General features: G+C 32.0%; 1 protein-coding gene across 1 annotated transcript; it reads right to left on the minus strand.

The window, feature by feature from the left end:
- Positions 1–3,263: 3,263 nt before the first annotated feature.
- Positions 3,264–17,265, minus strand: Bma-igcm-1 (Uncharacterized protein; the record flags this gene model as incomplete). Its single annotated transcript, XM_043074144.1, has 20 exons — positions 3,264–3,408; positions 3,569–3,706; positions 3,782–3,937; positions 4,058–4,220; positions 4,606–4,831; positions 5,148–5,390; positions 5,742–5,953; positions 6,150–6,399; positions 6,652–6,871; positions 6,963–7,156; positions 7,547–7,816; positions 8,128–8,233; positions 8,358–8,500; positions 8,671–8,816; positions 8,943–9,078; positions 10,126–10,231; positions 10,345–10,549; positions 14,007–14,191; positions 14,621–14,774; positions 17,196–17,265. 20 exons carry the CDS (start codon positions 17,263–17,265, stop codon positions 3,264–3,266), a joined length of 3,468 nt encoding a protein of 1,155 aa, XP_042930078.1.
- Between the last annotated feature and the right edge of the window lie 4,433 nt (positions 17,266–21,698).

Below are 21,698 nucleotides of genomic sequence, written 5' to 3' on the forward strand. Positions count from 1 at the left end.
AAAAACTTGTCTTTCTCTTCTTCATTAATTGTCTTAACTTTAGTTTTTTATACCATAATTAAATGACAGCTTCCTAATTACCCGATTACTGAATTATGAAATGTTTTATGGAAAATTTCTATTGGTAGTGATAAATAACAAATTCATTTCGAAGAAGAAATGTTAAAATATTTCAAGGTTGATGTTTGATGTTCAGAGAAGTCGTCACTATTGATGGATTAATATGCAACGCAAAAGCCTTTATCAGCCTAAATCTCTGATTATCCATGCAGATATTGCTCAAAAATGTTTTAGATACCAATGGTGATCATCTCATTCTGTTTGCAAAGGTATATGTATTAATAATTTCAGTGTCCTTTCATGCCTCTTTGTTTCGGATATTTAAAATCAAAATAGATATTTCAAAATTTACATTGAAGTATAGGACGAATTTTGTTAAATTTAGAACTATAAAAAAACTCGGGATATTTGTGATCAGCTTGAATGTTTATTAAAAAGGCTTGAAATAGACCGATTGAAATAGATTTATATTTAACATTTTATGATGGATATTTCCACTTCTTTACGTTCAGTTTTCAAAATCTTTTCTAAACAAGGAATGTACAGAAGAATTAAAAGTTTCACTGATTGTAATTCTATACCTAAAAAAAAAAATTTTAATTAAATTTCATATTCTTAATCACTAATATATAAATTGCTTTATCAGAGTCAATCACTGTTTAACAAGAAATGATATTGCTTTCCTAAGATATATTTCCTCGAATATTGTAGAGTCCTTCTTCTGCATTTACGACATCGAATATTTTCAATGTATCTATAATGGTAAGTTGATTGGTGTACGAAAACGGTTTTTGACCGATAATTTAATTAGTTTCTGAATCGAGGTAATCATTTCAAGATTTCAAACAACAATTTAGTAGGAATTCAAAAAAAATCACGACAGGAGATTTCTCCAATTAGACCAGAGTTGAAGTAGCCAGGATTATTATTTTATAAAACACAAGCATACAGTACTACTCATGAAAATTCCTGGTTGTTAGAAGAAACTCCACAATCGTTCTTTCGATTTAAAGCTTCGAGATTTCTTCATTTTACATTTCAAACTTATCAATTGTTCTTCAACTTTATCAAATTTTAGAATCTTTTAAGTCTTTCGAGTAAAAGCAATGAAGTAATAAAGGCAGGAAGTTGAATTACTTCCCGAATAAATTAGTATTTCAGTTCATTTTTATAAGACCAAGTTGTATAAAAACGGAAACACTTTCCAGAACCAACTTGACGAGCTCTTCCAGTATGCAATTTAAAGCATTCACTTTCAAACTGGCAGACGGTCTAATTTGTTTTGTCCCGGATGATTAAAACCAACTGATTAAATATAAAAATTGATTAATATCATCCACTAGAGAAAGGCATTTAACAAATACTTTATTTCGTAAAAACCATATCAGAAATAAAACACGGATGATTTTTAAAGTGATATGTTATGATCTAATAAATAATGACTCATCTAATTTTAGATATTGTTTATCGTATATTCTATAATACATTTAATAAATGCATGCTATCTGTTATCTTAAGGGAGTACAACAAGAAGTATACATCTAAAATTTTAAAGAACTGGAATTAACATTACTCTGATCATCTCTCATTACATTTACTTACGAAAGAGGGAAGCAGTTTAACAGAACTTATACCAGTTTTTAAAAGTAGATAAAGATTAAGCTAATGGAATATCAGCATTTAATAAAACCATAATTCCCGAACGTATGTATGTTCAATTCGTATAATGTAAGTGTGAAGACGGCTTTCAATCTCTGAATTTTTTTAGTTTTACAGATCACCTATTATGCGCCTCATGGAAGTGCATCGATGACTGGAAGTAGGGTGTTCAATAGAGCATGCATTTTTGACAAATAGAAAAAAGCAGTGTTTAGAAGGATTGCTAGCTGCTTAATTGCTTAAATTCCAAGGAACGATTTAGATCAATCCAAGTGTGACTAACAGGAATCGATTGCACCGATCCCCAAATTGTCAACCATTCGGTGACAATTAACGTTTGCATTGTTGGACATGTAAGAAACAGTGCATATATTTTAATTGCAGTTTCTTTTCAAAAATATGCACGAAAAGTCCTGGAAAAAAAAACAACCGGTTTGAAAAACGAAACAATTTGATGTTAGGCAACAAAGCTAACTGATTCTGCCAATGATATGATCAAAAAACTGGCCATTGTTAAATAACAGACTTTTAACTTACCTAGTTCTAATCTCTAAATTTCTTTTATGAGAAAAGATAAGTGATCTATGGTCTTGACAAATGTTATTCAGCCGAATTGTAATTATAACTGTAGATTTCTCAGGATAGAAGAATGGTAAGCTCGGCGAAGTCCTGTCATAAATAAATCAGTAAGAACAATAATGGAGATCTAAATCATTGAAAATAAGAACAAAAGAAAACGAAAAAACGAAGAGAACAACGAAAGACAGCACGAAAATGGCCAAGCTGTATTTTGTACACCACTTCCAGCACCTATTACTGTTGTCAAGGTATTATTTGTAAGAGCGAAATAGTACAGACAATATAAATTCTACCTTATTATCACAATGACTTAATTTTTCCATTTTCAAACTTAGAAAGATTCAATTTAACCTCAGGGAGGATTAAAGCTTTTGAAGATATAATAGTTAACTAAAAATCTGAGTAAAATGATAGCGACAGCAACAACACTAATGATAATCCAAACAATAGACCTATACATAAAATTTTGTAACAAACAAATTATACATCAAATTATTAGCAAGAGTAGTAGTGACTCTATAAATTTAATAAACGGGAACAAAATTAGCATCTACAAAAATCCCCAATGATAATTTATATAATTTGTTACAAAAATGGAGAAAATTCTCAGTCTTACCGGGAATTGTAAGTATCAAAGTTTTTTCGTATCATATTTACGGTACTGTCATCGCAGGATAATATCCAACTATAAGCACTCAATGATATTGAGGAAGAAATACAGGCAATAGATACCCGTAGACGATTATAGCGATTATATATATATATATATATACAAGAAGAGTAAAACAATCACAGAGTACTTGGCGATAAAGGCGGTCATGGTAAAGATGTTCAGTGATCTTAATGAACTAACTATCTGGTACAACATTTCGCTTGAACAGCCTTAAAAAGTCAACAACTGCTACGATTTGCGCAATCTTTTTTCAAATAATTAATAATAATATTGATAATTAATGCATCCAGTGTTACACAATAATTTCTCGCATGATTCGCCTTGTACCGTTTGTTGTATAAGATGTTTCATCGCTATCGTGATCATCATGTATTATTGTTGAAGGACCATCTACACTATTTCGGTGGTCGTTTAACTCCTGATCGTTTGATGGAAATCTGAAATTATATATCTAAAAATAAAAAATTATTTTAGAGAAAGCATTTGATATAGATTCAGTAGAGCTGAAGAAATCAAAATGCTCTAAACTTCAATAATACCGAAGTCAAGTTATAAAAAGGGCACAAAATTTTAAGATTTGATGAAAACATAACCTACCCATCTATAAAACCATCATATTTGCTGTCTTGGAAAGGAGAGATTTGATACTGTGCACTGCATTCTTGAAGATACGGATCATTGCTGTATTTAAATGGTTCTATATTGGTATTCCACTGGTCTGCAACCGTACCAGTTCTAAAACAGCTTCTGTGAGATAACACCATATTAGTCGTTTTTGAGTTCTAAGAAGTACATAATATCTAAATTTACGCGGAAAATCCTTGAGTGTTCTGAGACGACTGCCCATTTGATTTGTTAGTATTGGGAGTTGAACCAAGAGTGAAAATACCGCTATCGGTTTGAGATCCATGAACTAAAGTATTTTTAGTATTTGACTGCGACAATGGTGCATTAGCATCATTCCTTCTGAAAAAATTTCGTCTTACGAGAGTTTAACAACTCTGAAGGATAAATAAACTTATTAATTTTCAGAGCATGTGGGCTGAAAATCAAAATATTTCAAAGTTTTTAGCCTACAAATCATACCTTTCGATACTGGTGAAATTCTTCACTTTTTTATTCTTAAGGTTAAGTGTTCGTCGCATCTGACAGCAGATGATTATGAAGCAAAGTGTAAACAACAGGGAAAGTACTACAGCACCCAGCGGTATCGCGTACATCCATCCAGATGCCAGAAGAGTTGACGAGACTGTAAATTGTACACAGTTAAAACATTTGTTACAGGTTTCATTAGGACTGCTGCTTCAGACGTACATCAAAGTTATCCATCAAGGCCCAGAAGCTATGTCTCTTCCTATCAAAGACATCATTAGCAACTAGTTGAGGTCCAACTGCTGCGGATTCGAACGCGAGATACGCGCACAATGTGGCACTATACAACCACTTCGCCACACATACACCACTGACATCCTCAAAGCTAAATTTAAGTGAAACGAAGTGATCAGTTTATGATATTCTCTGTCATCATACGTTCCTATTATTTTCAGAATTCGGAAAGGAAGAACAGTTAGGTGTCCCAAGTCAACGACGGCTGAGTAGGAAAATTAGACCGAATAACTTGATAAAAAGCTAACCGATGATTTCTGAGGCAGCCGAACAATTAGCAATATTTAGCTTATGGCACAAGCGAGCTTTCAAATAATCCGCGGATGGTACATCATAGATGGGAGTCTGATCAAAACAGTCCAAAGCATGCCAGTTTGCGCTTAATTCTTCGCCACCACTTCTTTCAATGTCCTGCTCATTTTTACTTGACGCAAATAGTAGCAGAACACAAAACTCGTCATTTAACTGTTTCGTCTGAAAAAAAAAAAATCAACTATATTTTGAGAAAAATAAATAATTGGTTGCAATTGCAAAAAATAAATGAAATAATTTTATCATGTCAACGTAACTCTCAGTTGTTGATGTTGCAAATTATCTCTTGACACATAATATTAAGTAAGAAAATCTTCATCTGACTAGTTCTTTCACTTTCTGTTTTCGAAACTATACGTAAAAATCGGATTAAACAGAAATGATTTAAAACACGAAAGTTATCAGAATAGAATAGACTATTAATTTTAATTAACACTTTTTGGTTTTTAAGTTTCATGAAAATTCCGGAAATTACTGCCTCAAAATCAATTTTCTGCTGAGCGCTATTGTAATAGAGAGTCAATGGTCGAGGTATTGCTGCACATTCTCGTACATCCGATGTTGTTGCTGTTGTGACCGGAGTCCAGTCACTGCTACCTACTAAATTTCGAGCACGAACTCGAAACCAGTACGTACTCAATGGATTCAGATAGCTAATGTTGTAAACCACGTAAGCAATGGAGGAGAAAGCTTGCCTTGAGTGATGATTAGTTTCTTCTTCCTGAAATAATTTAACCTGATCTTTTTGCAACATAATTGTGTTTGCTAACCATTAACAGTTTCCTAATTCAGAAATCTGCTATAGCAATTCATGGGGAGTGGAATCATTATCTTCTTATATAATATACAGTAATTATATCTTACTAAAAGAATACATGGATCTTATTGTTCGCATAATTTAGTTTCGCGCTTGAGATCTTTTCGAGTTTCCTTATCAATTTAGTTTAATTTTTTTAATATGCAACACTGCAACATTCCATCCTAAAATCACAGCTGCGCTTTGTTGCTAAGAATAAAAGCAATCAACAACAATGCTGTTTTTCATTAAAAAATTTTCAAAAGATATGTTTACTTCATATAAAGTACTATAGGATGCGTTACGACCATCAATGTAAATCGCTACGGGTTCCACTGAATCAGGGATCCCTTTTGCTGGATTCACTTTACGATATTCGAGCTGGAAGTTTTGTTCTTCACCACCGTCAAAACTTGGCCGCCATCCAACAAACAGTGAAGTTGACAATGAAGATATCAACTGGAGGTCACGTGGAGCCTGTGGCTTGCCTATAGCACAATTCACTTATATTATTAAATTACACGTTCCAGGCACAGAATTAGTAATTAATATGACTGTTCTGCTATGCATTGTTATTTAGTACCTCAAGATGGAAAGAAGAAATACATTTAGACTATGTGTCACTCTTGAAACAGTAATTGACATGGTAAAAACTAATGATTTCATTCAAAAAATTGAGCTTACTTTTTGCCTGTAATTTGATAACCAACTCCTGCTTTTGTCCATTACCATTGCTGGTTCGACAAATATATGGCCCATGATCGTAGATTACCGAATCAGTGATTTCTAGAATCGATTGAAACTCATCTATTTTATCATTTAGACGAATGTTACGCACAACATATCGGGATTGCCCATCACGTACTTCACTTCCATTCCGGATCCACGTAAATTCCGGATCAGGACGTGCTGATACATGGCACACAATCCGTGCCTAAATAAACTTACAAATGCAAGTATTTTACAGCTCAGCATTTCAACATTAATTGTACTATGATATTGAACTTCAAAATCATATTTCTATATCTTGTACTGAATATTTATTCAGTCTGTCAAATCCAGGATTCAGACCAAATTATAACCTATCTTTTAAAACGATCATATTGTACCTGCTAAAGCATCAAAATAGAGAATTTTAAATTGCAGTTTTTTGAAATATGATTCGTGTGCAGAACTGTAGACTTACAGTAGATCCAATATCAGCAGCAGCCAAAGCATCGCTTGGATATCGTTCGTTAAGTATAACTGGTCCATGTATTACGCTAAGTGCCATCGAACTGGTTACAAATTTCTGTAAGCCGTTACTGAATTCGCATGAGTAATTGCCCTTATCGTTCCATGCTAACGGCTGCAGGAAATTCAAGAAAACAGTCATTGTGATGGAGCAAAAATCACTTTTCGAGCAGCTAAAAAAAGGGCGTTTAACAGTTGCTTTAAATTAAGTTAAATTAGTAATAAAAATAAATTGTAAGTCAAAAATTAATGTGATTTACTGACTCGCTTGGATGTTGTTCTGAATTGATCAACCAATGAGAATTGCTATCTTCTTTAATTACTTGTCCATCTTTGAGCCAATGGAACTGTGGAACTGGATAACCTTGAGCTTCGCATCTCAAAGTGACGGAAATTTCACCAGTGTTGAAAATTAAACTTTCTGGCAGCGGATGAGTTATTTTTGATGGTTCAACCACCTAAATCGCTTCACTTTTATGAATAGAACACGCATTGTCAGTAGTGTCCACTACCGTCCAATTAATGCTTGTGTGTTAAGCAATGCATTTTCTAAGTGTTAAAAAGTTTTGTTTAATATGCAAAAGGAGCTGTAACCATAAAACCACAAAATCGATATTTATATGGTAATCAAGAGAGAAGATATAAATCTGCAAAAGATCGCTTGTTTCACAACAATCTGGTTAGTATTTATGCCCTGAATTTCAGTACAAAATATTTGGTAAGTCAAAAGTTTTTCGCATCAATTTTTGTCATTGCTTTTGATTTGTTTTGACCTCGCTTGTCTACAGAATCCACAAATCAATAAGATTTTGAAGCACTGAAATCTCATTATATCGAATCACACTAACCTGTATCGTTAAAACGCCTTCCACTCCATCACCGATTCTGTTAAATGGAATACATCGATAAACACCATTATCAGCTAATGTAGCACGTTCAACGGTGTAAATTGGAGTTTTTCGTTCTTCATAACTACCAGAGGAGGATGGTGTCAACCAACGGTATTCCGCTTCCGGACTGCCAATGTCAACCGCTGTACACCTTAATGTTGTTTCGCCCCCAACTGCAACTACGGTACTGGAAGCCGCTATTAATGCTTTTCCTGGTCGGCGCAATACCTGTAATTTTTAAGGACTTACCATCACATAAACAATAGAATGAAATAAGATCAAAGATTAATTTGTTTTTCGAAACTTTCGAAGTTATGATTTTTAAGAAAAATACCCAAAAGCCTACATATTCAATTTTAATTTCTTGAAATTTGCCATCCAAGGAAAGCAGTAACCTGCTGAAACTCTTCGAAAGTAGAAATTAAATTCGAGAAAAATTAAAAGTCAAATCCACTCAATCTTGCAGGAATCTGTTGAGCTTCCCATACCAATTATCTTACTCTTGTAATTATTTTTTAATAGCCAAATGAGAAAATTACATCAACAACAGTAAATGCTCGACCGGTCCGTGTTATTGATCCTGATTTCGCATTGTGAACCGTTAATGTGTTGATTGCTGTACACGTGTAATTGCCGGATTGTGTTCTAAACATGAGATTGATATAAATTCTGCTCAAAATTGAGTAACTTTACAAAAAGTAATTATTCAATGGGTTTTTCCTTGTTTTTCCCTAAGCATTCTCATTTCAAAAGAGGAATTAATGCAAGCCTTTCTATAGAATTAATTTTGAAGATCGATCCCTCATGGACAATGTCATGTGGTCCAGACCAAATAATTGAACTAGCTGGTGGATTAGCATCAACTGCGCACTCCAATGTTACTGCATCGCCTTCTGCGGGATTTATCCGTTCCTTTAAAAAAAGAAACAATAGTTTTGGTTTAATGTAACAAATAAACAAGCCAGCAACTATCAAAACCTTAATTAACAGGTTGCATTAAAGAAATAGTTTTATATTCGTACTGCAAGAAGTCTTGCACATTCCTGACAATTTCTATGTAGGAAATATTTATAACCATTCACTTTAACTTGAACGACCGGTCCATACTGAACATTCAGTGTTAACTGATCAACACCACTTTCGATTGAATTTGTTGCTATGCACCGAAAATCACCGTCATGCTTTCGTTTGACTGAGAATTGCCAGTTTGTTCCGGCAAAACGTTCACCTAAAGTTAAGACCTGATTTTGGCACCATTTCATGCCATCAATAGCAGAAACCAGTGATATTTGAGAATGATTGCTTCATAATCGATAATGAACAAAAACGAACAACAAAAACAAATTCAATTTACCACTAGCGACATGATACCATTCGAACTGTGATGGAGCAGGATTACTATTTGCTGAACATGTCAATTCTATACGTTCTCCTTCTTCCACATTGTAATCATGCACTGGACCAGCGCGAACTTGTGGTCCATATAACACCTTAAAAGTAAATCATCAAATCATCGTATTCGTGTTCTAATAAATTAGAAAGCATAACTAATCTGTTCAAAAAATTTTTCTTAACAAAGTGATATGCAAAAATACTTCTTAAAAAAAAATCTGCGAAATTTTTTAAAAAATCGATGGATCATGAAATGCGCTGAGAATTCTCTGCCATAATTATAATTATTTGTCGTAAAATTGAATCATCTTTGATTCAATCTATTTAGTAGCTGCCTATTAGTGTAACTAAATCAAAAATAATTTATTAATTTATTATAAGAATTAGTTTATATAAATCTAAGCTAATTTCTAACTAAATTAAAGTTAACTACGTTAGCAACTTAACCTTTAGATAGGCTTAAGTCTATTACGAAATACTTTTCAGTCTTACTAAACTTTGGAAATGCATAAATAACTTAATAAAAGTGAAAGTCTGGAAACTGATCCCTCTTCCTTATATTTGTGTTTGTTGTTTCATGTTAATCATGCATTGGACATCATTGATTAACGGTCAGGACGATGATATCATTTCAGGGTCGTTTGATTGCACAAATGAAAAGTAAATGGGAGCAGTGTGTTACATAATATGTTATTGACCTTAAGGATACGTCGACATTGCAACTACTAATAGTTTGATCAGATATTACAATCAATGCATCATATGCACAAAGGTTCATCCACCAAATATTTACGAGGAGTGTTTCAGAACTACAAAATACAAGTTCCGATACTGGGCAAGGGAGTTTATGAGACACAGGTATTACCACTATTACTACTCTTACTAGCAAGCTGTTTCGAAAAAATGAATAAAAATAGGATCAAATATCTCAACGTCAGCTGTAAAAGTTGTTAAGAATATGCGGTTGAGATGCCACCCACATCTCTACCGCAAACAGTTCAGAACGGATATTACTAATAGTAAAGGACCGTACCATATAACTCTGAATGCATTACATTGAAAGTTGAATTGTTTAAATGGATGAAGTGAATTTACTTCTTTTTAAAGATATTTATAACTTTTCAAATTAGAAAAAAATAACTTACATTTAAGCGAGTTGTGCTGGCGTCTTTATGCTCACCCTTCGGCAATGCTTCATTCCAAACCTGACAATTCAAAAAAGCTTCATTATCCTCTGCATTTACTCGCCACCTACAAATAAATTTTTATCCATCAAATCTGATACAAAGGCATGAAGATCGCTTATAATAGAAAAATATTCAGTACCATTATAAAAATCTTTAATTATTAACGGTTTGACATACTGAAGAATGGATACGGATGGTCGATCGAGCGAACCAGACGATCTCACGTGGTACCATTCTTCCGGTACCATAGATCTATTACTGAAAACCCACACAAATGAAGGCGATGGATTACCACCCGTTGTTTGGCATTCAATCGTTACCAATTCACCTTCCTGGACTGCTGCGGATGGTTGCCGAGTGATTACTGGCTTTTCCGGTTCCACTAAAATGATTCTAGATAAATTACTTCAATGAAAGAGCATTTTCATATAATAATCTATGTTGTATTTTGGTTAATTGGTTGTTGAGTAAATTCACAACTGCCAAATTTATTCAATAATCAACTTATAATAAAACTTTAACTGCTGATTAAGTGAAGGTTCCATATTGAAATTACTTTTGTTTCACAAGCAGTTTAAATTAATACTGTTACTATTATCATATGCAAAAATCATTCGGCATCATTTTTCGAAAAGGAAAAGCTTGATCTTATAAAAGGAAATCGATTTGTCCTAGCTCTCCAGGCGTTCTTTTCAAAAAAATATAACAATTTTGTGCTATCTATGCTGGCGAAAATTCAATAATAAACACCTGTCTTACCTCAGTCACAATATATGCTCTTTTCCGCTCCCTACGGTAATTATAACCTTAAAATATCCAGTTAAAACACCTTTATCCTTCAAAACAAGAAGTGATTGTGGAGGTAAGCTGAAAAGTTATGTCTGAAAAGGTAAAGGCTCCCTACAAGACAATACGTGTTACATAAATAACTTTTGGAATAAATGAGGTGCAGTTAACAGCTGGAAGTTCAAATTATCCAATAAAAATTTCTTCTTCTCATAGAACATATTCGGCATTCTTCAAATTTTTTCTTAACTAATAAAATATTATCAACTTGTTTCTTATGACTGAAGAATATAATAAATTAGTTCTTAACCCACCCTTTCCAAATCTTTCGTAAATCGGACGAAAACTAGTTTTTCCACTTTCTCTTCTTCAGAATTCATCTTTTGATAATGCTAAGTCTCTGATTGGCATACGGCTTATTTAATGTAGTATCACCCTTCCTGCATTTCATTTTAAGGCAGTTCGTGAAAAATCGTTTTTATCCTTCTCTTCCTAACAACTGAAGACGATTATTCGTAGAAAATGAACCATCTTTCAGCATCCCCTTCTAGTTCCCTATATAATTATTGTATTATGAGCATACCTATTTTTGCATTAATTATAACGCACTCAAATGACCGTATTTGAAAAGACACACGACACAGATATAAGGTGACAACCTTTAAGAACTCCTATGCCATCTTCAAAAGGAAACAAGGACAAAGAGAAAGATCACAATAAGTATCAGTAGTTAACAATTTCAATTCTACATTAATTCCCATTTTACAAATTATGCTCATGCTTCATAAATTTCCAACTCTGTATACAATATGTCTCATGTCCCATCTGTATAAGCAAAGTGGCTGTAAAAGTTGCGATGATAGTGGCGATAATTGAATAGTGATTCTTACTTTTTCTCAACGATAATAATCTTCTTTATCTAGTATAAAATATCATTGTCTCCATCAATGTCATAATAAAAACTTTTAGAAAACTATTCCATTATATCAGAATTCAGAGAATCTAACATCTATTTATTGAACTGTACAAATTCATGGAACATCAAGTACATATCTTTTCTCATTAATCCTAATAGATTGGTCAAAGATAAACTGCTTGAACTTATCCTATTATCGGTACATTTATAAAATTCAACGAAATATTTTCAATCCAAAATGATAATAAAGTGGTGCGATTTGGTGGTCCCTATTAAAATGAAATAAATAAAATATAAAGATAATTTTTAGTCAATAGCTAGTCTTTATGTTGACAAAATGGATATACAGTGAGTAATTCGGATGACCGAGATGCTCTGAGCCGCGCTACTAGCAAACAAACATTGCGGCTCGACATTCGTCTTTAAGGGGTTGTAAACATACTGACCTCAATTGATTACATGCTTATTTGCGATTGCTTTCTGAAGTTTTGCCATGTCTAAAATTCCACCTTCTAAAGTTTAATTCTTCCAAAACCATACCTTCATGGAACTACGAAATCATAGTGATTTCATGTTATATCTACTTTTTTCTTCAAAATTTTTAAAAAGAATGGAATGCAAGTTCTACAAAGCTTAAGTTCTATAACTATTTTCAGCGGTGTTGTGTTTTTCATTTTATTCGTCCCTCAAAAGAACTTTTACACATCACAGATAGAACAATTATATCAAACACCCTTCCAGCAGTAGATTTTAGCTTCATTTTCAAAAGTGTTATGCTACAATTTGAATGTCTAGACGCATCAGCAGCAGCAATCCATAGATGAATTTAAGTAATACATTACCAAACATCCCGACCCAAATGTAAGTTAGATTTAACTATTTCAACTTTGGCTGCAAACATACTAAATTTCATTATTACTATTATATTAGCAAGTTTTATCAGCAAACTTCGAAATATTTTGTTATCTAATCTTTGACAAAAAAAAAAACAACACTGAATAAAAAAGTGAATAATGATAATCAAGATTATTATCTAATGCAATTTTCTTCTGCAAACGAGATTTCTATCTTTTTGTGAATGACACAAAAGAGCCGAGTCTCTTCTATTAAATGATTTATGGCATGGGGTTGGATTAAATATCCTTTGTTTTACTATCTGATTCATTCTTCTGGAAAAAACAATGAGCAAAATAAATTTTCATGATTTAAAATATATATCAGGTAACTGAGGCTTCTAAAAGTTGTAAAAAAAGTTTTGAAAGACATATTCCACACATCTATTTTTGTATATTTAATTGTGCATAGTGATTCTAGCATGTACTACCGGAAATAATATACAAACATAATCTTAATGAAACTTATTCAGTTATAAGATCAATCGTATTTTACTGTCAGTTGAAACTCTTTGATGGTTAATTCATTTTACCGTTCATATTATGCGAATTCTAAGAATTGATGCAATAAAGAGAGAAAGCGTCGATTGTCCCCAGAATATGGCAATTGATGACAAGAAGAGTTGCAGACACATTGAAGAATGGAAGATAGGATTGGAAAGACGGAGCAGTTCATACCTCAAAATTTAATTCACAGTCAGTTTCGCTTCACTGAATGTATCTGTCATTCATAATACATAAAAAGTATTTTACTACGCTATATGACTCACCGAAAAGTAATGCATGTAATATACACGAATGCATATTTGCTTGTTTGGCAGCTATGCGCTTGTTTAATGTTAGTCTGTCAATAGGCTTTAATCTAAATATTAGTGCAAGGGGGTGGGGGCCGTACATATTTAGGCTTTAGCCTAAATATTATCCTTGTAAAACCTTTCACAAATTTTAAATTATTACCATCATCGCCTAACATTTCACTGATATTTTCATTTAAAGCATTACACTCACAAATCACAATGAATTTGACACTAAATTTAGTATCAAATAAAACTTTTAGAGTGTAATTTAACATGAATCAGTCAAAAAACTTCAATCCGACTACCACTCAATATTTACCTACTGCTTGAAAAGTTGAAGAAAATTCCAAACAAACGGAAAAACGTTAATTTTCGTACTATAATTATGTTCCAGTCTTGATTATGAGGATTGGAAAAAGTCTCAAATTATCATGTACGTAAACAAACCAACGACAACAACATTTGCTTGTACGGTATACTGTGCTCCAGATTCCTTGTCTAGAAGAGTGCAAAAGAATTTCCCATTATCTCGACGAAAAACAACATGGCGAATTTTTAAATTATATGCGCCATTTGTTTGTAATAATTCGTAGTGTTGTTTTGAAAATGACACACCATTACGTGTAAGATGCCTAAATTATTTTTTCATAATTTTTCTTTTTTTCAATTCAAAATTTGCAATCTCTTTTCCCCTACCTTCATTTTTTTTTTCTTTTTTTCTTGAAACTACAGAAGAAATAAATACATTTCTTTTTGAAGCAAAATGCTTTGATACGAAATGTGCCCTAATAAATTTTGCAGTCTCCTCTCAGTGTCCCGAAATAATTTTCAAATCGTTTCCTCAACCATACAAACCACCATGTTACAGTTTATTTACAATGGAAGGAAAAATTTATTCAAACAAAAAAAAGTATTTTCTTCCTGATTCATCCGACGTAATGAACTAAAAATTGCAGTATTTCTACGAAACAATTGATATGGTTTGAAAAATATAGAAATTATTTCAAATTTTGGGGCAGAGTAAAAACTGCCAAAATATTTCATTTACAGTTAAAACCAACCTGGGTAAATCACCTGCTACAACTGTCCAGCTTGGCTCATATCGAGTACGATTACGGAATTCAGGAGCAAAGCTGCACTGCATTTCTGGGCCTTCTTGTCCTTCTCTAACATAGTAAGGTTCTGCTTTCGGTCTTGTCAAGAACACAGCATCTTCTACAAAAAAAAAAAATCAAAATTTACAGATAATAAATGATTAATTAAAAAATGTTGTTATATCATTTTCTCCATTTTCTTACAAGTAAAGATCAAAAATTTCTCCTTCTAAGCAATGAAAAATATGCAAAAACAAAAGACAAAAACATTTAGCAGTTATTAAAACTACGCTATTAAAATCCCTCTCTCATCAAACATATTGCACTTATCTAATGCAGAGAGAAAGAAATATGCTCATGTCATACCTTGACGATTCAATAATAGCAAAGGTATTTGGATGTGCAATAAGTTTATTGGTGATTAGCGATCTTATGGAAATTATAATTTCGGCAAATAATGGGTGATGCATAAAGAAACAGTTGGAGGTCACTGTTGGACTAAGTAACAATACTGTGATAATAGTGCGTGTTATGATTTGTCATTGAACACAACATTTTATGACAATGTTTACATACTGTTCTATAAGAAAGATTTCATAATCTAAAACAGCAAATAACGTTATTTTATTGAACAAATATGAGTACATTTTTTGAAACAACACTTTAAATTTTGATTAGAAATAATCCAATTTAGATTTATAATGACTGGGGATAATTTACGGAAGCATATCAAACTATTCCCCACTATCACAGTGTATTTGATATCAGAAAAGGTAAAATGAATGGATAGAATAGATCGCATATGAATAATGGCATGGTTGTTATTAAAAATAAAAAAGCAAAAATGGAACGTAAAGAAGGAGTTCAGTTACCCGATGTAAACTACATATAAACACACAGTCAAGCTTGAGGTTTCTAAATTTGTTTTCTTTTGTTTTTTTTTTCGACCTGATTCCACTATTTCTCACCATGACCTATGTAACTAAATTGATAGAAAGTTACCCGTTCTTATCACAATTCAAAAAAAAAAAAAGAGGTAAAAAAATGGAATAATATCATTATGAAAAGTTTGTAGTTTCATTTTGTAAAATTTACATAGGCAAAATCACCTACTTAACCTTAAGCGGTTCTAATCTGCCTATTATTAGAATTTCACCCTGGATAATAAAATGCATAAATTGGTTTTGTGACAGGTGCACAGCAAATGTAATATTAAAAGCTTATAATAACTTTAATACATACCCATTAAATGTACTGAGTGATATTAAAGGCAGTAATTGAAGAAAGAATTATTAAATCGCCTCACTAAAGCACTTTCCATGCTATTAATATATGCTGATTCAAATAGTTGGTGAGTTGGAAAGAAGTACTTAATATTTGATCAATTCAGAAAAATGACAATTATTTTAAATGTATGGCACAAGATGCATTTTAAAAAACAATCATGACACATGTCATACTCGTAACACCCAAGCTTTATTCGAAAATTGGAAATTTAAAAAATTGAGAGTCTGACGACTCCTAGTGATCGCTCTTATGCTAAATGCTCTCTTGTCATAAGGATGTAAAAAGATATACAGTAAATAAAAAAATGGATCGAATTTCAAAAATTTTTGTCATCTATCAATTCAATTTTGATTTTTTTTCTCTTTATTTCAATCAGCTTGCAAATAAAGATAAACAAACATTACCTCATAGGAAAAACGAAACATTGGATTAAAATTCTCAAATATGGGAATTTTGTAAAAGTTGGGATTCAAATTTGTTAATGTGATAACACATTAACATTGCAAGCCAACAATTAACACATTAAAGTTGGCTTGCAATCACTGTCGAATTCTTTGAAACTGAGTTAAACGTAGACGAAATTGAATTTATTCAGTGGGAATAAAGAATGGACAAAGAATTCACATCATATAAATAACAAAACTAAGTCAGAAACGTTTTTAATTCAAAGATTGGAAAGCAGTAGCCTCAGTTAAGATTATCTCAAAATCATTTTCAATGAAAATTTCGAAAATTTCAAATAGATTGAGAAAAATGAGATAAAATTTGTGACAAAAAAGTGTAACAAAGAATTAAAAAAAATAAGTTTGGACAAATATTAGGGAACAAACAAGGCTGAACACAATTTTTAGTTTTTTTTTGAGATAGAAAAAAACGAGAACATATGAATGTTCAAGAGATTCATATAACACAGAGATTTATGAAAAATTTTTTCGCAGTGTAAATGCTCATATTTATATTTAACCTTAAAATACCATTTATTTGTCTAAATAGTATAAAATAAAATGAAACTAAGAAATCGGGAAATTATTTTACTTTATCAATCATCGAATTCAAAAAAGGGTTGAAAACACCGAACAGATACATGGCACATGGGAAAATACCCAGAAGCTGTAACGGCAAGATGAATAGATTGATAAAAGATGGACTTATATTCAATCTTAAAATACCATTTATTTCTACTTAAATTATTAAACTGCTGGTTAAATTGGAATACCACAGAAACTTTGATAGGGACAAAAAAAAAAAAAGAAACCTTTCGCGCAACTAGCAATCTGTGTCCAGAATAAAATGAAAACCAAATAAGGTCTTTCCCTTGGTATCATTATGGATGAAATAGGTTTCAAAAATAATATAGATCAAATTGATTTTCGGAGCAATAGCGTTTTCTGCGGAAATCTCCTGAAAATAATTGGATGAAAAGATACGAAAATTCCAGTCCAACTACAAGTAGCGATCTGTACATGCCTCAATTCAACGTCTATGTTTTTATAGGCTTTCTCGCTGCAGTAAATGTTGTTCGAACTAAAAAATGTTTATATTAAGTATTTCAAATCTTAAAGTCTATCGCATTCGTTTTCAATGCTAATGACGTAAAACTATTTAATTTATCTTATAAGGTTTACTTGGACAAATTCATTCAGTATCTGAACTTGAGAATACTTGAATTTCAAATTAAAATTACGGAAAATTTCCACTGATATAATTTATCTTCTGAAAATTAACCGAGAGTGAGATTTGAAGTTGCTATATCAGGCTGGTCAACTCCCAGGGGAGTGAATTAAAGCAAAAATGCTTGTAATTTAATATGCTATGCTTCAAAGAAATTTCAATGTTTCTCATAAATTTGAGCTTTTAAATTTATTTTGCAGAGTATTCCAGATCTACACAGATATGATATGCGCATAGTTACAAGACATTTCACTTTTATTGCAAATATGTGAAAGTATTATGTAGGAAACACTTTGTTTCGTCTTTGGGGAAAAGTGCAAGAATTAAGGAGAAATTTTGAAGAAAATTGGATTTTTTTTCTATCGAGTTGGAGCGTTAATCAAACTAAATGGACCAGCTAAACTTATATTTACCGAAATTTCCGCTTCGTGCACTCGATTTTTTACTTGGCTAAAGAAATGTCTAGATTTGATACAGGTGTAAATACAAGAACTTTGAATTTCAGCAATTCGATAATGCATATGCAAATGAACATTGATGTACATAAGATAGTTACCATTAATTTTTTCAGTATCAAGAAAACAATCATTTCAAGTTTTCTGTATAGTTTGGATTTACAATTCTGTGAAGTTTGAATTCGCTAACTTTCAGCTATCATTTATAATTCTTTTTAAAATTGTTTCAACTGTGAATATCAGTCTTTCAAAATCTCTTCGGAATGAGATTTTCTTTTTAAGTTACAAAGTCTGAAAGTTCGAACAGATCTCATCTTATATGGTTTTCCCAATCTTGAAAAACGTTTTTTTTTTTTTTTTTTTTTTTAAGTTTAATCTACTACCAGGTAAGGAAGACTTCAGTTACCATAACTTCAGTTCGTATGGGGATAAGATCTTGGGATGAAGCTATTAAATTGAACATAAATTGAGGATAAAAAAACTGACAAAAGAAAGAGAGAAGGAGGAAGAATGAGTTGAAATAGAAATAGGATTGGTGATTGTCTATCAAACCTACAACTGTTACAAATTGATATATACGCAACCGATCTACGGTTTCTTTTTAAACAGTTGAAATGAAATGAGTTATATTGTAGTACTGGTGGCAGCAATAGCATTAGTGGTCGAGGTAAGCGGTGATCTGAGTTGTTGTAGTAACCAACCATCGTAGCAGTTGTTAGTACAACGTTTAGCAGGCATGCTATGTTTATACGATGCTCGTATCCTTTCAAATACTTCAAAATATATCCTTGTATTAATTTATCATCTTTAATGAGTGTACACACATGACTCTATGGAACCATTATTATCATAATTCCAAATGTCATCCCAGCAGCCCTCCTACAAATCACTCATTATTTAACATCGAATTTTAAAATAGGCAGCAATTTTTGTTCACAATTAAAAACGAATTTCCCTCCTTACTGCTTTCACACTTTGCACAAAAAAAAAAAAAGGTTAATTGTTTTGGCACTGCATTAAAAAAAAGTTTTTTTGTGGACAGGAAACTGCGATGTAAAAAAAAAAAAAAAACATATTTCATCTCTTGAAGGAGACTAGTAATCACGGAAGATGATTTCGACATTAATCAGTGTTAATAAGAAGTGCTACGCAATATATAATACCTTAATGATAATGATTTGAGATTCAAGGCAATAAAAGAAAAAGATTTTCATTCTCCTTAGTAATGCATAAAAGGTTACCTTAATGCAACTATGAAGCTTCCTATAATTGAAAGCAAAAGAAATAGACACACTATGCTTAAACTTATAAAATCAAAAATACAAAAAAGGCGGGATTTGAAATTTTAATCGAAGCAACATATGTTACTACTAATTAACCACGAGATGTACATCGATTCCCACGCCACGCATATCTTTCGATATATCATCAGTGGCAGCTGACACAATCATATTACATTGTGGACAACTACTACACAACAAATACTACATAGGCCTTGGATATCAAATATTATCACTGTCTACTTAATATGAAACAACTTGTTAAACTCCCAAATATTCAAATAACTTTAGCATGTTCATTAATCAATCAATTTTGTGGCAAGGTAAGGCTTTTTGATTTATGGCTATTCACGGTAATTAAGGAGTTATTTCGTGGGAAAACAAACATGTTTCATTTTATCGAAAATTAGGTAATTAAGAACTAAAATTTCTTTGGTGTCTTCGATATTGACTGAGGTACATGATGTACATTTTATGGAGTCAAGTATCTACCATTCCGCAAGCATATCAGCAATTCCACAATACCTTTCTTATCATCAGAAGCAATCATTCATAGAAAAAAGAAAGAAAAATTACGTGAATCATCCATAAAAATCAAACGATAACTGAAACTGGCTATGCCAAATAATGTCTGCTTGACTAGGAGAATGTTTTAGACATTTTAAAGAAATGCTATTCAAAATCTATTCCATTAATGAGAAAAATAATAACAAAAGAGGTGGGATATTGTCAAGCAAAGAAATAGTCTGTCATTATCATTTGTTACAGTGGACAGCAAATACATTAAATATTGTGAAAGGACAAGCGGGGAAATGGGAGGTGGGAGGGAGGAGGTTAGAGGTGGAGAATTAGGAGAAAGAAGAAACACGAGACCTCACCAGGGAGTACAACAACAACCTGTTCCCTTTCTATTTGATACCTACCTCCTGTGGCGCTTTCAAAAAGCTCAAATTAAGAATTATGGACTCCAGGCAAAAAAATAGCCAATAATGATGCGAAACGAACACTGGAAAAGTGTTAGGTTTTAAAAAATGGGGGACTGAAAATAAATTGAGAAAAAACTTTCTGTTGAAATATTCCACTACTAAGGAAGTTAAACTACCGAATCAATAATATACGATCGCGAGAAGAATTTAATACATAGTCTCATGGACTGGAAACACAACGATCACTATAAAAAAAAGCCTTAATTGCACTAATACTTGAGGCTGAAGTATTTCTTAACATGGTTATCTAATTTTGGCGAAATAATTAGCTTATTCGACACCCTACAATTTAACTATTTCGATGATTCCTGTTACACTACATTTGGTTAATTGGTTTAAATGCGCTCCTTGTGGTGTAATTGTTGAGTTTGTAAATATTACCATAATGTCAACAATTTGATTGTATCCTATCTCTAGATATACAGAAAATATTCAATGAGTATCAAATATCGGTGAAGACAAGAGAACACAAATCAATATATTTCTATCTAATGCATACAACTGTTTTATATAGTAATGACCACAAAAGAAGCCTGTCGAAAGTACCAGTTAACCTTAAGAATTCTAGATTTATCAAAATCTCAAGAAGACAGAATTTATTAAATTCATCTAAATTAGAAAGTAACACAATGTAACGAAGTGCGATGAAAGGATACCTTCTTTTGGAAGTGATTTGATTTGAAGAAATGGTTTTTTTATATAATAAAATGTAAATTGATTTTATACATGATTTTATAATAATAAATGTAAATTTAAGTAACCTACTTCAGCTGGATATAAAGGAAGATAGGATAGGAAATATTCTACCTACAGTGAGACCTTTTAACTTATCTGTTCCTGAGCTGCAAAAAAGTGCATTTACAGTTTGGGTAGTAAAAACATTTCTTATTAGAAATAATTTGTAACAGATAAGTTTCTCACATTAGTTCTTTACATTAAAGGTAACCGAGTATGTGAAAACATTAATGCTGAAAATGACACTCATTAAACCATTTATTTGATAACTACTGTTGATGTTTCACTACTTTTTGATCTATTGGGACGAATATGAAAAGGACCAAAAATGCTAAGAAACAGTAAAATAGACGGTGTTGTTTCACAATTAATCATTAATCACGATCATCAGAACTACTTTCTTAATAAATTTAAAATTTGAGAGAAGAAATAAAAATTGGTATTTAAAGAGAGTGCATATTTGTGTTTTATGTATTGCAAGCAATATGATATGTTAATAAATCTCCAGGGATTATACATTTACCAAATTCAAGAAATCAGTAATCAGCAAATGCATCAAGTAATCGTGATTACTGGATGCAAAAATAAGAGAAACTGAAAGACATGAAGACAAGAAGATTTCAGCAACAAA

Source organism: Brugia malayi, assembly GCF_000002995.4.
Source record: "Brugia malayi strain FR3 genome assembly, contig: Bm_v4_ChrX_scaffold_001, whole genome shotgun sequence".
NCBI classification, from domain to species: domain Eukaryota; kingdom Metazoa; phylum Nematoda; class Chromadorea; order Rhabditida; family Onchocercidae; genus Brugia; species Brugia malayi.